General features: G+C 42.8%; 1 protein-coding gene across 4 annotated transcripts in view; it reads right to left on the bottom strand.

Moving 5' to 3' along the window:
- The window catches only part of LOC122809608 (anoctamin-10-like), a 946,079-nt gene extending 940,381 nt beyond the window's left edge, over nt 1-5,698 (bottom strand). For all 4 annotated transcript variants that reach the window (XM_044081230.1, XM_044081232.1, XM_044081233.1 and 1 more), the window contains exon 1: nt 5,520-5,698. In XM_044081230.1, the coding sequence (XP_043937165.1) occupies nt 5,520-5,526 (7 nt within the window). In that variant the 5' untranslated portion in view covers nt 5,527-5,698. The remainder of the gene's footprint in view (nt 1-5,519) is intronic.
- Between the last annotated feature and the right edge of the window lie 14,302 nt (nt 5,699-20,000).

The raw sequence follows: 20,000 nt of genomic DNA, 5'->3' as shown, positions 1-20,000 counted from the left end.
ATAGATTCTTGGCTAGGCTTGTCAGGGCCCCAGGGCCATTAGAATAGTAACCTCCTATGATCTTTTGACTCCAAGATGGAGGATCAATTCAACAAGCTGTAAAGCAATTGTGTAGACTCAGTGCTGGTTTTCCCTGCAGATTCCAAAACCTATTGGAATACAGCCACAGAAAGAATTCTACACACAAAGAATGTCAGAGGCTGCTGTTGATCTGTACATGCAACAGGCTGACGTCTGTATTGTTGCTGCTGATAATACACCAAAGCCAAGAAAAAGAGGAAGAAGAGTTTATAGACCCCATTTATCACAATCTGTATGATGTGGAAATTGTATGTAACATGGTAGAGAGACACACTACAGGAACTCTGCAACCTCTGTCATCCAAAGCTCATACCCAGGAAAAACCAAGGGGAACCAATACCACTGGCAAGAAAAGTATGTGTAGCCCTTAGAATCATAGCTATAGGAACCTTTCAGAGACCAACAGGTGGCATGCTGGGAGTTTCACAGGCATCAGCAGAAATGATACCTCATCAATTTCTGAATGTCATTCTCCAACATGCCAGTGACCACATATATTTCCCTCTTACTCGTCAGGACAGGGCCACACAAATGCACTACTTCTACCCTGTAGCACACTACCCGGAAGTACTGGGTGCAATAGATTGTACACATGTATAAGTCAAGTCAAGGCACCAGCCAGGGAACAGGGCAGGGTCTACATAAATAAAAAAGGCTTCGACTCCGTCAGCCGCCAAGTTGTGTATAATGCTAAGGCAATCATCTTGAATGTGTGTTCTGGCAACCCAGGCAGTAACCATGACTCTCATGTATGGCACACCTCCCAAATGTACCAGATGTTCAGTAGGGGTGATATCCTACAGGATCATTTACTGGGTGATGCAGGTTATGCACTGAAACCATGGCTGATGATGCCCATCAGAAATTTATACACACGTCATAGATCCTACAGTCATTCAATGGTTCCAGTCTTATCTGAATGATAGACAGCAGGCTGTCCTTTGGCAAAACAAACTTTCTAAACTCCTACCCAACCCACTCGGTGTACCCCAGAACTCCATACTAGGGCCCCTTCTATTCTCCATCTTCATTAATGACCTCTATTTTGCTATCCCTAAAGTCAGCTGTGTCCAATATGCTGATGACTCCAGCCTGATTTGCTCAGCCACATCTCCAAACGAACTGTGGTCAGCTATACAAACCACACAATTGAAAACTGTCTTTCTGGTTGTTGTCTAATCCTAAATCCCCCAAAAAACAAACTGTTGTTTTTCTCACCAACACACAGGTGTACTGAGTTCACTTTTACTATTAAAGCCAACAATGGTACAATAATCTTCCCAGACTCCTCTACAAAACTGTTAGGTGTTATCACTGATACTAATCTTAAATTCAACCTACATGTTAATTAATCCATTAAAGCCAACAATAAAAAACTAGGCTCACTTTACAGGATAAAAGCCTTCTTAACCCCTATAAGTGCCATAGCTCACTCTCACCTACTTTCAACTCTTCTGTATGCATCCCCGATACTCTCCAATCTAAACAAATCTGACCTTAACAAACTCTCTGTCTGCCATAACCATATTGCCAGATTTGCCACTGGCTTGCCTTTAGGACTCATCATTGTACTCACCTAACCCAGCTTGGATGGCTAGAATTACCCAGCTTGATCCAGTATAATCTCATGATTACTGCCCATAAAATCCTTTACAATCCAGATAACACTCCTGCTCTTAATAATATTATCACCCCCTATCACAATCCCCGACCTCTTCGATCCTCTAATAAATTACTAGTCCAGACTATCAAAACTAATAACTCTGCTGGTGACTCTCTCATCGGAAGCTCTGTAGGCAGATCCTGGGAACTCTCTCCCAACCAAAATGAATTTGCTCAACTCCCTGAGTCAATTCAAGACTAGACTCAAACAACATCTGACACTAAACTGGCTGTGTCAATGCAGCAAACCTGACTAACTCTCCTTGACAATGAGACAAAAACAGCAATTTTTAGCTTACCTGTGGCACTATCCTGACCTTTACTTTGTTTAACTCTAAATGTTTAGGTGGTGTTACCACTGTACATATTGCATCTGTAACTTACTGTATGAGTTAATAACAGTATTTCTAGCTGACGTGTGTTACTTAGTGTTGACCTACTGTCAGGATTTTCTTTAACCCTGGAACATTCTATAATTTGCCTATGAATGTAACCTCTGTAAATATTGTATCTTAAACTTAACTGCTTGCTCAGATATGTTAACTATTATAATTAGTGTATTGTTTTTTTCTTAATCTAAATATGCTGACCATGGAGCTTTTCTCCCCAGGACTCCACTGAAAATCAGCATTTATCCAGTCGGACTATCCCAGTCAACAAATGTGAAATAAATAATTAAATAAATGCATATCTGCAGAAGAATGTCACAATGAGATGTGCACTCAAACTAGAAATACAGAGCGTGTGTTTGGGCTGCCAAAGTCACTAATCCAGTAGTACCTAAATACATCTGGGGAGGCCTGCAGTACAACCCATATGCATGTATGGAAATTTTCACCATGTGTGCTATGCTTCACATCATCCTCAGAAAACGGCATCAACAGGATCAACAAGGGGATGGGGCACACATCCCAAAACCAATGGCAAGGTCACCACAGTGACACAAAAGTGAGGAGTCAGAGAGGGAACCAGCAACTGTAGGTGTGCTCGGGTCTACTTCACGATGTCGAAAGCCGACAATATCGAAGCTGATATTGTCGGTAGCACAACATTGAAAGTGCAGAACATCATGCGGGTAAACGGAAATCTCCATAGGGGGAGATTTCCATTTACCTCAATGTAGTGCGGTCTCGGAGTTGGAATATTTAAGTAGGGGGGTGTGGGGGGCACAGGGGGGCTTGCCCCCTGCCTACGCTAGTTAGTTTTTATTTTTGTTTGTTTTTTTTAACGTTATTCGATGTTTTACTACATTGATCACTAGAGGCCGACCTTTATTGATTCGATGTAGTAAAATTTTGATAACGTGATATAGACGCGTGTGTTCAGTATGCCCTCACATTGGCTAAGAGGCAATGTACAGCCACCTAAGGGGCTAAAACTTTCATCCTACACACATACATATAGTAACATTAATTCCAGGTAATGCTCACAACCTTTACCTATCCATGTAATGGTTGTGTACTCCTGGAATAAGACAGACTCTGCCCTGAAATAACCCTGTATCAACTTCTGTATTTACAATATAAGTCCTGAACCTGAAGTGTTAAACCAGAATTGGGTAATAATACAAATGAATGACTTACATTAGCAAAAGTTGATTGCTTTTTAACAGCAATTACTTTCAAATGTGACAGCAGAGATGTGCACCTATCATTACACCTGATTGCTGCTGGTATATAATGTATCATTCAAGAAAAAAACATCAATACATACAATAACATTCAAGTGTGACCGTTTTAATCTTGTATGCTAACCTATTGCTAGAAGTACAAATATGATCTATAACTGAATAAGATAAATAAATAAGTAGTATCCAAAGTAACAAATATAATGTTTTCTACACATGTTCCCTTCTACCCCATATAAAATAATCTTAAAAAAATCATTAAATAATCTTAATATAGCTCTTAACATTATTCAAATATGGTTTAAGAAAAGTTTTTAATTATATCAAAATGACTGCAGTGATCCATCCATTCCTAGAAGCTATAGTAAGAATTGAAAGACACAACACACTGTACATATTTTAGATAATCCATATTAAGCAGGTAAAGTAGGTATAGTAACATATGCATAATTATATAACTGTTAACAAAATATCATTATCTAATTGTGATTCATTAAAAATATTTTTATCTCCATAACTAATAATCAATTCCTTATTACTACTTAGCTGATTAAGGCCTAATCACATACCCCTTGATAAATTATGCAAACTGTAATAGCTTATAACTTGAGAAGGCACTGAATAAAACACAGTAGTCAGAAAGCTGATATTCCTTGATGAAAGTCATGCCACAGTTTGGTGTAGGCCTATTTTAAAAGTGGATATAGTGGCACAGAATGTAGCAAAGGAAAAGAGGAGAGGAGCACTTAAACTAAATGAACAAAGCTCTCTGTATTAAGAGTTTATTCTATTGATTCTGGGCAACAAGAACAAAATAATTTGTGAATAGAGCTAAAAAATACCTTAATGAATAGAGCACAGGCAGTTTTAGTTACAAGTTGTTTCATCTAACTGATGTGTTCAGTGAGATGGTCAAGAGTCTGCCTGGCCATAATGGTTTGCTGGTCAGCTATTTATTTACATTTAGAGTTTATGTTGAGACCTAAGGTTCCTTGATTCAGAAAAGCTATTTACACTATAATAATAGTGTGCAATCCCTCAGTATGAACTCCTCTACCCTCCTGCAGGATATAAGGTAAGGACTATACCACCCTAAATTAATATTGGGCAGTATGTGCCCAACAAATTAGACAGGCTTGCCCTTCATCACAGTGCCTGTTAAGTGAGTTCCCTAAGTTTCTATTAGTACTCCAAGAACAGCACAAGTGCAGAAAGTACTGTTTAGTCAATCAGTCTCCCTACAGGAGTTCCATGACCTAAGGGCCAAGGGCCAAGTGAATATTTACTTTGCTAAATTTGCCCAGACTGCAGAACACTGTGGTTCACTGAAATGTGAAGATTTAGACATAACTATCAGTAAATGAAACCATAATTAGCCCTTAGTCCCAACATGTTAAATAATTATGGCATTAGACGGTTTAAGCTGCTAATAGCATTTATAGAGACGTGGTACATAAATGGAACACACATTATAAAACTAGAAGTCAAACTACAAAGGTAACTTTCTAGTTTCACACCACAAGAAGCAGAAAATGTATCTCTCAAAATAACAGTCTATGCTATTCACATTTCAATAATTTACTCTGGCATTCACTTGCCTATCTGCAGTATTGCCTTTGTTTTATTCTACTTTAATTATCAATGAAAATCAATGATTTTGCATGAAAAATGAATTTTTCATGAAAGCAAAATCAGGAAACAGATTTGTAGGTGCTGAAACACTGTCATCCAAATAAAATGTGCAAAATAAAGACCACTGGGCAATATCAGACATTTATTGTTACTGCTTACTGATGTTATTTAAATGTTTAAAACATACAAATAGATTTATCTTGAAATATGTGAAAACTGCAATCCTTCAGATTTGACCATTATGAAGAGCTAAAAGAAAGATTTAACTAATTTGCAGCCACTATAGTTTTACATCTCTGCTGTTGAAAAATGTGCACTGACACTTGAACATTTACTTATGACCATGTGAGCTTCCAGAGAAAACATAGTAATGAGCTGAGGCGGTTCCTTTCCCTCTCCTTCACTGCACTAGCAGCTGTATTCTTCATACTTGTTGTAACACGTACTGCAGCCAAAGACACAGCAGTATATGTTGCTGGATACTGACATCTCAGAAAGTAATAGAATAAATAAATACCTGCCATCTCCTGTTTTCAGTCAAGGATCCCTCCACAGTCTCAGAAAAGCCCCCAGAGAGTTATGATTGTTATCATCAGTGGTGTTTTTCTAAAGTGCTAAAATAAATCCAAATGTAGGAGCTTTACCAGTGACAGACAAATAAGAAACTACCTTCACATGCTTAACATATTTAGCAGAAGTGCCTGCAATGTAGCTAAACTTGTTTTACAGGCTTGCACTCTACTGGTAAGTAGATTCCCTTTTTTTCTGAAGCAAGTATCTAGGCCTTAAAACCTACTGTGCTTGCTACTGCATATCTCAGGAACTGTGTATATTGTTTTCATTTTCAGCATAATCAAATAAATAAAAGTAGAAGTAAACTAAAACGCATATATCTCAGTTGAGATGAAATGCAGAAAATTCTTCTTCCAACATTTATTATAGTAGACTTGCACAGGTTTGAATTATTACCACAGTGAATATTTACTCAGGGCAAAAATCAAGCATAGCTAGACTATTACCAAAACATAGTTGTAAAAATTAGTATTTATTCAGCCACTAATATTTAAAACTGTGATCAGAAGCTCAAAAATGGACAGCTGTCTGAAATCAGTGTGTTATGCAGTGACAAATCCCCCAACTCCACAGGATATGCACTTGTGCCCGAACATGCACACACACACACACACACACACACACACACACACACACACACACACACACACACACACACACACACACACACACAAACACATGAATTCCTAGAGAGAGAAAGACAGATACACAAACAGCACACACATACAGGGACAGACAGACAGACATATGCATATGCACACATACAAAGGCAGTCACCCTCCCAGATGTATATACACACACACACACACACACACACACACACACACACACACACACACACACACACACACGCACACACGCACACATGCACACACACATGAATTCCTAGAGAGAGAAAAGACAGATACACAAACAGCACACACATACAGGGACAGACAGACAGACATATGCATATGCACACATACAAAGGCAGTCACCCTCCCAGATGTATATACACACACACACACACACACACACACACACACACACACACACACACACACACACACACACACACACACACACACACACACACACACACAAATACACACAGATTCTTGCTTACTATAATCACCTCTGAAGTCACCATAACTTTGACAAAAGCAAACTTTTGGTATCTGCAAAAAATCAGGCATTTGCTTTTTACTGTTATTCACAGAATTAGAAGTAAAACACCACTTCTGACCATGGTGCGCTAACAGGATAATTCAAATAGGTGTATTTCAAGAAAAGAAATAACACATATTGACTAAGTTGTTCTAAATGCAGAAATATTATCTTAAGTCATTTTGAACATGATTACAGCTAGTGAATGAAAGGGTTTATTATTGAATTGGCAAAGTGCCTGTGCTCGACCACCATGTGATCGAAAGGCCCTTTTCCAATGGGCAGAATGCTGAACCCGAAAACATCGACTACACTACAGCGAATGGGTAGTGTAGGTTGTCTATCTGAGTTTGGCGTTGTGAATGGAGATTGCAGTTCAATGAGGAACAGGGAATTAAACCATTTCCTCACTGTAGTGCGATCTCAGATCACACATAGGAGCTGCTCAGTATAGACTAGCATAAACTCAGTATATGATTCAGGGTGACCATAGGTTCATAGGGTCATAGCTAAGTACTTGGCAATTAGTCTGTACTATTGTAAGGCTTGCCAATAACCCATATTCAGATGTTTCTTCCAGCCCCAAGGAAGACAGTACAACACAGACTTGAGAAGAATTTGAGACGGATCATCCGGCCTAGAGGTTTACCTTGAAGGTGGCTAATGCATTACTCTTTTTGACATGTAGAAGATGTTTGCTCCAGAGGTGGGAGATATGTTGGGATAAGAATCTATCATGTCAATGTGTCATATTTGTTTGTTGATGAAGAGCTAGGGCTTTCAACCTAATATTTGTAAAACATTTGGTTACATCTTTCATGGCACAAAAAAGCTAGATCTCCTCAGAGGAGACTATAAAAAAACTTAGTATAGAGAAAGGGCTGCCAGTCTATCCTGATAACTAAGATGTTTGATACCAATGATAACTTTTACTTATGAATCGCTTAGGTCTCTCAAGTTGAGTGATATGTTTAAACAAATAAATGTCAAAAGAATAATATTCAATAAGGGCCTGATGAGATAAAGGGAAATTAGGACTTGTTTGAATCTAGAGGAAATTACTTTGAGAATTAAATGAGCTAGATGGAAGGCTGTTCCTAAAAACTGCTGTGACATTATGGACAAAAGATAAGGAATTATCTAAAAGAGTAATTACCGATCAAACTTTTCAGGACGTGTGCCTTAGATAAAAATATGAAGCTAAATATAAAAGACATAATAAAATCTTTACTTCCATTTTGAATTTATTTCAAATGAACAATCCATTTGTTTATAAAATCCATAGCAATTGCAAATAATGTAGCATAAACAGTCCGCCTTAAAAGTATACATATGCAGGTGGACCAGTTTCACACTTACCCTTTTGCTAGTTTAACAAGTCTGCAGTGTTAAATGGTGTATCCAAAGGTACCTGGACAGTATTTAAAATGCAGATTAATGCACTATGCAATCTAGAAAAAACATACCCCAGGATTCATGAAGCTTGTGCCAGGCGCAGGTGTAGCGTAGGCGGTATAATGCCAAATATGGCTGCCGAGCGATTCAGGTACGATCCAATTCCACGTGCACTACCAGCGTATGCCAGATCTGCGCAGCCCTTGGCTCAGGTATGCTAATCACTCCATGGGCAGTACTGCACCATGCAAATGAAGGTACATAGTGATTCATTAAGTGGTGCAGGCGTAGCGTATGCCTACAGAAATGTAAACCAAAAAAATGGTTTACATTTTGCCAAACAGAACATCGGAGCTACGAAAGCAGACCAGACTCATGTATTACAAAGTTAACATATGCCAATGGCTAAATATACAGCCAATGGCATAGGAAAAGATGCACAACACCTAAAAAACAACATTTAATGTAATGTCCACAGTAACGCAAAGTACAACTGCAGGGCATGTGTGCGCAAACAGGTACACAAGGAAAATATATACAAATGTCATAAAATTGCAATGTAATACAAATCATGATTTCACCATAATACTCAATGGTATGCATGGTAGACTACAACCAAGCTGCAAGGGTTGCTAAGGGTCTCTGACAGTTTTTGGTGTGGTAACTATGAATTAGTAGTCAATGCTATGCAAATGAGGCAAGTAATAGTGAATCGCAAACGTCCCGCCAGATTAAGGATGTACCATACGGAGCAGCGCTACAACACAGAGGAGTGGTTTGGAGGTATACATGACATCAGCACACCGTAGCTGTAAGCACACTGGAGCAATGCAAATCCAGGCTGCCCATTGCTAAGCAAAGCCGCAGGATAAGGGTGGGGATGTAGGTATAGCATCGTTTAGCTGAGAGCACACATGGTGCCCGAAAGCGCATGTGTATGTGGATGAAAACATGCCCGAAACCCGGTAAGTGGACGCATGTGCCACGCACCACAGCTCAAACAGGAAGGTTAGGGGAAGAAAATAAGGAAATGCCACAGTAGGGTAATTGGAGTACAACTGAGCAATTAACACCTATTAACTCACAGTGGGCAATCGACGGCAGCTAACAAGTCTACTCGCAGCAACCTGCAGAACAGGATAGGGGAGGTGTCAGATTGCAAAGAAAAGAGAACTGTCACTGCAGAGCAAAGCAAACCTGCAGTAGATCGGCCATAGAACACATTTCGCAAGATAAGCCAGGTTTTGGAAAGTACAAAAGAAAGCAGGCTGCTGGATACATGCCAGAAAATGGGAGGGGAAACATTAAGAAATGTTAAGGGAAGGGCAAGAGGTAATCCATGGCAGCTAAATGTAATTCAACACCAAAGGCACCACAATAGCAGTACCTGTGGTAAAACACGTAAGATACCCTGTAGCTCTGATTGTAAATACACACCCTATGACATCATCAGTGTTCAAAGCACAATAGTATAAAGTGTGAAGGCACCTCTCACACACCTGTGTATTCCCAAACACTGCACCATCAGTGTAAACAGATGGGGAACTTTTACAATGTACATGTTGGGAGCTGCCATAGCTGTGATTCATCACCATGTGTTAGAGACTGAGGGTGTTGTGGAGGATGATGCTGACAACCACCGCAGGCCCCGGAGGAGGAGAAGAGTGTTCAGACCAAGGGTAACCTACCAGGGGCTACATGATCTGGAGATAGTAGAGAATTACAGGGTGGACATGGACATCTTACAGCAAATAGTTCAGCTGTGCTGGCCACGCCTGAGATCCAGAAACAACAGAGGGGAACCCATCCCAATGGACATGAAGGTATGTGTAAGCCTGAGAATACTAGCCACAGGTACCTTTCAAAGGCCAACTGGAGATATAATGGGGATCTCACAGGCATCAGCATCCAGGGTACTACACCATTTCCTGGAGGCTATGTTACCACATGCCAATGAGCATATGTACTTCCCCCGAACTCAGGAGGAGTTGGCCAGCAATAAGCTTCTCTTCCACCATGTGGCACACTACCGGGAGGTACTGGGTGCGATAGACTGCACACACATATATATCAAGTCACCACCTGGTGAGCATGGTAGGCGCTACATAAACTGCAAGGGATACCACTCCATCAACTACCAGGTCGTGTGCAATGCCCAGGGCATTATCATGGATGTGTGTGCTGGCAGCCTTGGAAGCTACCATGACTCCCACATCTGGCATGCCTCACAGCTGTATCAGGTATTTGTCAGGGGGGACATCCCATATGGCCCCCTTGTGGGGGATGCTGGCTATGCACTGGAGCTGTGGATGATGACTCTCATCAGAAATGCACACACACCCATGCAAGAACGCCATAATGAGGCACACGCGCACACCAGAATCATCATAGAACATGTGTTTGGGATGCTGAAATCACAGTTTCGTTGCTTGGACATATCTGGTGGAGCCTTGCAGTACTCTCCAGGCACGTGTGCCCACATGTTCATAGTATGTGCCATGCTACATAATATGATCCTGCTGAAACAGCTGCAGCAGGGACATAATGGTGAAGGCCCTAACAGCCTACCACAATTGCCAAGGCCATCACAGGCACAGAGTGGTTCAGACCACGAACACCCTGTGCCAGCCCCAGTAGGCAGACGGAGGCGTGCCCAATATGCCCACGCCTTGTCAAAGAGGGAATGTATAGCGCATACACTGACAGTGTAGGCCCCTACGGACTGACACACCTCTCCACCTGCACACACAGTAAACTGGATGGCAAACACACACGACCACCAATACCAGTTGTAATATATAGGTGGCCTACTGTGTGAATCCTACATAGGCAGCCCTCAACCATTGCACACACAACAGCTATCGGAACAAGGAAAGTCAACACCTGAACAGTACACGCACCTAACAGCATATGTTGATACTGTATGTATAGGTTCCTAGGTACATCGGTAGGTACATGCCCGATTGTCAGAGGCCAGTCATCAGCCAAGGCAAACAGTGTCTGCTGTCACCACCACATCGATTAACCAACTGTCCCTCAGTGGAGCAGAGCCAACTGTGGGATCCATGTGTGTAATCACTGTTCCCCACACACTCTGCATGGATTCCGTGGTGTGTTAATGAGGGGCTCCATATAATGTGATCAGGGATGTAGTGGCAAAGCATGGGGAGTACCCATGACAGGTATCTGTCACCCCAGCATGCTCCACCTATGGTTGTGTGAAGGTGTAGCACATTATAGTGTGTGGCTCACTGTGACATAGATTCCCAGTGCTGGAGCACATCCATTAAACATCACTTGGACATACCATTAATAAGTCTCGTCCATATGTAAACTAACTGAGTTACACATTTGATTGCAGTATGGAGTAACAACCGTAGTACAGTCCACATACAAAACACCATAACACATGTGCAAATCCCAGATGCCCAAGTGGTAAAGGCATTGACTGTCGTGCATGTTCCCGGTTCCACGTCCTGCAAGGGCCGTTACGTAATCCCGAAGGCACGAATAATGGATGTTGGATGCAGGTCATCAGATCAGGTTTAGCACATGTTAGCGGGTTTATGCATTGGCAAGTGCTGGTAAGCGTCGTTTAAACATGACTATACGGATATGCGTGAAACAGGGCTAAGCTTTGCTGAATATCGTGCAGATCACGGTCAATGATGTCCAGAATAGGTGAAACTAGCATTATTCACCCCTGTACTAATAGTGCCTGCTCTGAAAGGTAAAACGACCACTGCCAGGAGTAGAACACGCAATCATGTACACAATCACCTAACATTAAGCTACCCGAGATGTACCAACAGCAGGTGTGTATTGTGACAGGTTAAAACACAAACGTGCGGAGTTCAGGAAAGAGTATACACCACCATGTATACAACGAAAGGTGTGTTCACTCTCCCTCTCACTGTCTCTCTCTCTCTCTATAGATACATATATATGTATATATATATATATATATATATATATATATATATATATATATATATATATATATATAAATATATATATATATATATATATATATATATATATATATATATATATATATATATAAAATAGAGATAGAAAGGGTGATAGAGATATATGTCAATATATACAGTTCACTATATCTGCAAATATATAGATAGGTCAACGACATGTACACAACCATGGAGGTACAAATAAATAGGATAATGCCAACAATTTAATGTTTAAAACCCAAAAAAAAAGGGGGGGAAAAAAAAAAAAAAAAGGGGTTTTTATTATATGTTTTTTTTTCCGGGGGGCCCCCAAAGGGAATTTTTTTTTGTTTTGTTTTGGGGGTTTGGGGGTGTTTTGGGGGGGGGTTTTTGGGGGGTTTTTTGTGTGTGTTTGTTTTGGGGGTTTTTGTTTCCCCCGGGGGGGGGGGTTTTGGGGGGGGGGTTTTTCCGGGAATTTTCCCCCCCTTTAAAAAGGGGCCCCCCCCCCCAAAAACATGGGGCCCCCTGTTGATGTCTGGTATTTTCCAAACAGGGTAGGCGGGTTTTGGGTGCCCCTAAGAGTACCTAGTTTTTTTACTACCCCATGGCATTTTGCCTCATGGCTTTGCTTATGTTGCTTATGTGGAGTATATATAATATTTTGTGGAAGGGCCCTTTTTCCAGAGGCCCCTTTGAGTATGAAAATTGAATTTGGGGTTTCCTGTATTTTGGGCCATACCCCCTTGGCAATAATCCCCATGGTGTGTTAATGTTGTGGTATGTAAAGCCATTGCTGTTCTGTAAGGTACCCCCCAAAGGGGGTTTTACCCTTGCATTCAGGAGTATAGAGGTACAATGGGTGCCTTTGTTCCAGCTACAACCCATTACAGATGGGGGGGCCGTGAAGGATATCCGCCACATTGGCAATATGGTTATCAAAGTGGGTGCTATAGTGTGTACTAAGATCCCTTAATGTCCCTGTATGTAGGGGACTAAACCCATGTGATAGTCAGTGGGTGATTGTGTAATCCAAAGGGGATGTCTATGCACCTTGTGTCATGCAGCTTGAGGCCATGTTATACACCCGGTATCCATCACAGTGACACCCTTATGGAGGGGGTCTGTATCAGCTGGTGGATCAATCATGGTCCTTGTTTGCAGTTGTCTGGGAAAACCCATTCAGGAAAGTCCTCTGTGCTAGCCTGTACCTCAGGGGAAACATATACCGAACATGAGGGGCCCTATGACTGAGGACTGGGGGATGCCAAATGTAACTGAATTACAGTAGGTACTATGGTATGCTACCCTCATTTTGTGGGTCCTGTCCATGAGCCACTTTGCATAACATCTCAAGGGTTGATGTGCAGGTGGATGTGTATGTTGTCAATACCAGAATGGAGAAGGTGCTGAAAGCCAATGAGAGGACAATGTAGGCTGTGTGGACCCCCCTTTCCATCATCAACTACCCTGGTAACTGTATCAAAGGAGTCCACCAGGTGTAGGAGCCATGGTCTGGCCCTAACAAATCCAACCTGGGGGGATCAAAGGTCTGGAGCCCACCAATGTCTCTGTGAATGACTTCCATGATGATGTGCCCCATAGCCTTGCAGAACAGTCCAGTCAGGATAGGGCAATAGTCCCTTTTCCCTTTGGGGGCCACCTGTGTGGAGTGTGATAACTGTTGCTGTGCCATTCAGGGGCCACAATGTCTGATACAAGGCTATTATGAATCTGGTGGCCAAGTGGGGAGCCATGTCTTCTGAGGTTTGTGTAAATCACAGCCTGGGATGTTGGAGGTCACATGGAGTCTGTGTTCCAGGCCTTAAAAGTGCAGGTTGGAACTGTAGTTGTGACCCGGGACCCGCATTGTTCCTGTATGGGTTTTGGCCCTGTAGGGGGTGAGAGGGTGTAAAATTAGCATTGAACCATCTGCCAGGATGTTGCCAATATCAGTCGGTTCTGTAATGTTCCTGTTTTGTATGTCAGAGCAGATGTGGGTATTGCCATTGATACTGACATACCTCCATAATGCTTTTTGGTAGTCCTTTGGGAAAGTGTCAATAATGTTTATGTAGCTAGCTTTGGAGGATGTGATAAGGGATCCAGATTCCTACTGAGGCTGACCAGTGAGCTACCCCCCCCATGGGATTGTACTCCACTTTGCAACAGCCTCCACCTTTGTTGTACATTATGTCCATGGGAAATGGACCCCAGAGTGGCGTCCGTTATCTGGTGGGGACCATCATGGCTCTGTTTGGGATAGCATGATCCATGCAGTCGTGTAAGTGCTAATGAAGTGCATGTGTATGTTTCAGCATTTGTAACTAAATTTTCCATCTGCAGGGGGTCATGACTACCTGTCATAAGACGTCTGAAGTAGGTTTTAGAAATCTTGTACTGTGTATTCCGTGAAGGGTGTGGTGCCGGGATGTGGATAACAAGGGTGATTAGCATATTTCAAACTACCAATGAGGGGTAACCCCAGGTGTGGAACACCAGTCACATGTTGGTAATGTCCATGTCTAGGATATTGTTGGCTTGGTGGTGGTGTGTATGGGTTGATCCAGCCGATTGGAGGTTATGAATCCCAGAAAGCATTGGCCTAATGTGTTACATGAGTGGTATCCCAGTTAAGTGTGGGGTAGTGTCAGTCTCACATCAGTAGTTCCCTGAACCCTACTGTCCAGTACACCAAGAAATGAGGGCGGTAACTGTGGGGTATGTGTTGAATCTGTAGCAAGTTACAATGTGTATAAATTCTGGCCCCAGTTAGTTGCACGTGGATTACCTCTGATGCATTGTGCTAAGTAACCAGGGGTGTGTACATCCTTGTGAAATATGGAAAACCTCCAGGGGGTTGGGCCTGGTTACATGACTGAAAGGTGTGGTTCTATAACCTGTCAGTGCAGGTGTGCTCTCAGAGCCTAGAGGCAGGTCCCAGTCACTGCAGAGATATCAGTGGTCCATTATAAAGTGCCTGCCTGGGGTTGAGATGAAGATGTCAAGCATTGAGTAACATTACCCCAGGTTTTTCTTGCCTGTTCCTGTTCTGGTGGTAATATGTTATTGGAAACTGTCAAGACAGGCAGTATAGGAGCAGCAAGAGCCTTACATGTTATCTGTAATCCCAGGGCTGACAGGTGCAGGTCATCTGTGCCAAAGCATCATGTTTTTTTGACCATGTCATTCAAAGCAGACAGATACTGGATGCCTGTGGAATGACAGCAGAAGCATAGGCAACTGTTGAAGTGAAACATTTTTTGTTGTACAGTGGTATCAGTCTGGATGAATGCAGAATGCTTCCCCAGGGCTTGGGGATACCTTCCTGGGCTACAAGACGGGGGCTATTGCATGTCCCTGTACATGTAGTCCCGGAAGTTACATCTCAGGGCAGTCACACTAACATGGAGAATGACAGTCAAATTGTACCTGGTGAGGTGTGTCATGGTTGCATAGGATATGTTGTGGATTCTGTTACCCGACAGCCAGATGTGCGACTATCGCCTTGTGTAGCCTGCTGAGTGGGACATCAGTGTGACCGCCTACATAGTCACCTATGACTGGTGTGTTGGGTATGTTATAACACCCTATTGGCTGTAGTTGATGGGCACACATGAGTCTGTGGGCTATAAGTAATTGGTGTTGTGTTTGGTGATGGGGGCTGCTCTGTTGCCTACACAGAGTATGGAGAGGTTCTGCAAATGTTGTCATACTATGTGTGGCCTGTGGTGGTGGAGATCTAGTGAGACTATGTGATGAGTGGGGTGTGTTGCAAATGTTTAACATCCCACATGAATGTCAGATTCAGTCTGGGTTGGAGAGCATTACCCCCAGCATGGCTACATATGTGCATCTCCCACAGGCTGTAGTGTCGTATGTTAGGAGGTGAGCATTGACTGTGTACATGAGACAATTGCTATATTGCCTCATGTTTGCCATATTCATCATATAGACAGGCAATAACACTGGTAATTGACACTTGGACATGCCTGTATATTCAACCATGTCTCACAAGATATGTGAGGTACGTGTGTACAACAGCTGTTGTACTGTAAGCAAGCTGGAAATGTAAGGACAAACAGTGTACTTGTAGGAAATGAGTTGGAATGGGTGCTATAGTAATTAGTAGCTCATGAAGTGCTTACATGTTCTGAACAAGTGCTGAGCATGAATATGCAATACAGATAGGGTGTTGGATAATATAAACCCACTGCAACCCACAAGTGGAGACGCCAGTCATAATGGGAGGCACTGCACTATTACCCTGCTGAGTATGGTCTGCAAGTCCATGAACCTTTATCAACATAGATGTTAGCAGTACAGATGTAGATGACAGTACGGATGATTTCACACTGCATAGCATACCTGTGATAGGTCATAGGACATCATCACCCATACTGTGTTCCAGCTACACTGAGTATACTAAATGCACCTTCATATGTCACAGGAGTGTTCTACCAGTGGCCTGTTGACAGAAGCGACACTATAAAAGGTGTCTGAGTGACATGTGCATATCACACCATTGGCAGCTACAGTAAAACAGGGTTAATGTTTTGTACTCCCCCCTCATTGTAGCCCATACCACACAGACAAATGGGAGGCATCAGCATATGTAAGGATGTGAATGGCCATGACCTAGGAGCAATAGCTGGCTCAGTGTTGTGGACAACATATTTATTTATTTTACATTTGTGAGGGTGTCTAGCTGATACATATCCTTTTCAGTGAGGCCAGGAGAAAAGTCATAATGACACTACTAGTTAGATCAACATTATAAGGATAACAATGTATGACATCTATATAGGGTAGGTGCTACAAGGGGTGACAGGACACTAAAGTGGTGTGGGCATGGGTACAATTGTCAATGGGAGCTGAGTGAGAAGAGTGAAGGCTATAACCTATGTTTGTCTGGGTACATGGCACAACCAGTGGGACAGTATCTGAGATTGTGAATGGATGGACGCTAAGGTAGTTAGGAAACCAATGTTTTCCAATGAGTTGGACAAAATACAGAATGGGCATTGTGGGTGAGGTGTGTGACATATGTGCACAATCTGACAGCTGCTTATAGCATTGTCACCGCTAGGTTAATAACCCTGTACCCATTAACTACCACTTAGGCAGCGGTCAACATTATGGACACTGTGTGTAAGAGATGGTGCTGTGCAGTTTACCTCCCTGAGCTGGTGACGTCTCCAGGCCCATTAGGTAGTCATACGAGGCACCCAAGTCATGACAGGGTGCCATCCATGAGCATGGAGATCATTGGACAGGCATACTCAGCACTCGGGTGACCAATATCGGATCACATATCACCTTTAAGGGGTATTGGCCATGCATGGATGGGCAACACCAGCCTTCACAATCCTCACCTCCACTATGTAGCATGCTGGCCACCTTGCATAAAGACATATGCAACACTGTGATGTTGGACATGCTACACGTACATATCCTGATCTGAAAGACATATGTCATGGACAGCCACCTTCCTACTACAAGGATCGTCACATGCTGGACAGATCCCTGTGCCATACATGTTACATACTCCTGCCATACCATGCAACCCTGTCCATCAAAGCTGCACATGTCATCTCTGTCATACATGGTGTGATGACCGCATGGTAGATGTATCATTAACTATCTGGATCAGTAATGTGGCACTGATGCACCTAGCGGTGGCAGAATGGCTGTCAGATACAGCTAGAAAACCTCACATCCTATGCCCATATATGGCCCAGGGCATACACACTACTGCATGACCTTCTCCGTACATGCTATAGTTGATAACCATCCCTGCGAATAATGTCCAGCTAGCCACTGTCCCATGTGTATCACATGTGCAACACAGGCAATATGTGGCAGGATGTTGAACTGCTGTACAGTGATGTGTAGATGTATATGGCAAAACACATGCATGTAAAGGTTTCCGTGCGCATGTCTGCATTGTCAATGCTCATGTCCGTTAAGGCAGTGTATGTTTTGATATGTGACATATACACAGCATCAAGGTTAACAGCATTACTGTGGACACATCCAGGCATTTGCTGATAGGTAAGAATACCAGTACAGGCAAACAGACATGTCCACATCAAGACAGCATTCTCATGGAGTATGAGCAATGTAATGAGGTGACACACATATATGGTGATGATATCCAATGCACAATGGGTGTTACATGTGTGTGACACAAACATGTCAGTCATGTCAGTGTTATGACGATTTGCAAAGATAACTGTTCATATGTACTAGATTTAATACAAATGTATGTGCAGCTGTATCTCTGTACATCTCTGTGATACTGTGACCTGTCTCCATCATTATGTCTTCCAGATAATGCCTTGTTCACGCCTGCCAGCATATAGCCGCCTGGAGGATGATGCCCTCATACCGTACCTCCATGATAACTAGGGTTGTTCAGCCATGTGCCACAGCATGCCCAGCAGAGTGAGACCTGTGGCAGGAACTTCAGGAGGGTTAATGATGTGGGTGGCCATAACCGCACCTACCAGCAGGTGCGCAGACACTCCCGGACCTGATATGACATGCAAACAGTGCCAGCAATCGCCAGGGAACAAGGTGAACAGGTGGTGGGCCCCCACCCAGCCCCACCCCACACCGAGGAGCTACTGGCCAGCCTGGGGACACCCTCAGAACAGCATCCACAAACACTAGCTGCCATCGTGGAGGTGGGTGTCTCCCAACCAGAGCCTGGAGTTGCCTGGTAAGTCACTACTGCACATATAACTATTATATCCCATTTAGTTGCATGTGTCACTGTACAATATGTAATGTAACATCATATGCAAGGTATGTTTACAAAATGCTGCATACTATAGTATGCTACCCTGTGTATGCACACATGTGCATACTTTTGCTATTGTACAGGGAAGTGTTAACATGCACAGTGCACCCTGTAGCTGCCATACAGTCATGGATAATGATCAAACTGCTGTGTCACCCCTATACATGTACCTCTGGTGTGCCACACAGACAGCAGTCCATTGCAGGTGAGACAGTTATCAGTATCAGGCATGTTAATGCATAGATCTATTTACCATGTGGCCAGTTAACACATGTACACATAATGTATGGTCCAGTCACGATATACAGGTCGCATCTGTCATCAATCACACTGGCTACCCATGTGCAATATATACAAACTAAATGAAACACTGACATGAAACCACAGTATCTGTCATTGTTAGATGTGTTCACAGCTGTGCATACAACGGTGGAGGTATTTTTCAATGTAGGAATATGTACTATACATTAGAACAACACATGTGTGGTACGCAAACAGTACCACACAGTGAGCTGGGTATGGGCAGCCCACAGGATTCACCATTGTGGAATATGCCCCTGCAATGGGTGCACACATTGTGATGTGCCATCTGACATGTCCCAGACATGTAGTGTTCCAGCTGCAACATTGTATCACTATCCCATAAAACATACCCCACATACCAAACATACAACCCTTTGTCTGATAACCCTGTGGACAGTGACGTGTCTGACATCTATGTGTGTATGTCATATGGGACAACACAGACATGGAGATAGATGGCCATCACAAACATTTGGCCAACACATGTTCACACATGGCCATGGAGGATGGCCAGAGGCATGTAGCAACACACAGTAGATGTGATGTGTATAAACCCTGTTGCACATTGTCCACACATGGTCCAACTATAGCCTTTGTTGGATGGTTATATAGTTGATGTGGAACACGGGACATCCTAAAAGCCTGTGCACAGCTTGTGGAGGTGTCACTTAATTCGACCATATAAGATGTGTTGAACATCATGACTGTGTCACAGCATGACAGTAGTCACCTGTACAGCTTCCACAGACATAGACACCACATCAGGCCACAGATACCATGCATTTCCCTTGCTGCTGTTGGACATCACTGTCAGCCATGCACCTCGTGTGTG

The sequence above is a fragment of the Protopterus annectens genome, chromosome 8.part0 (assembly GCF_019279795.1).
Source record: "Protopterus annectens isolate FY-2018-M chromosome 8.part0, PAN1.0, whole genome shotgun sequence".
Lineage (NCBI taxonomy): Eukaryota > Metazoa > Chordata > Ceratodontiformes > Protopteridae > Protopterus > Protopterus annectens.
This window is presented reverse-complemented; position numbering and strand designations above follow the sequence as displayed.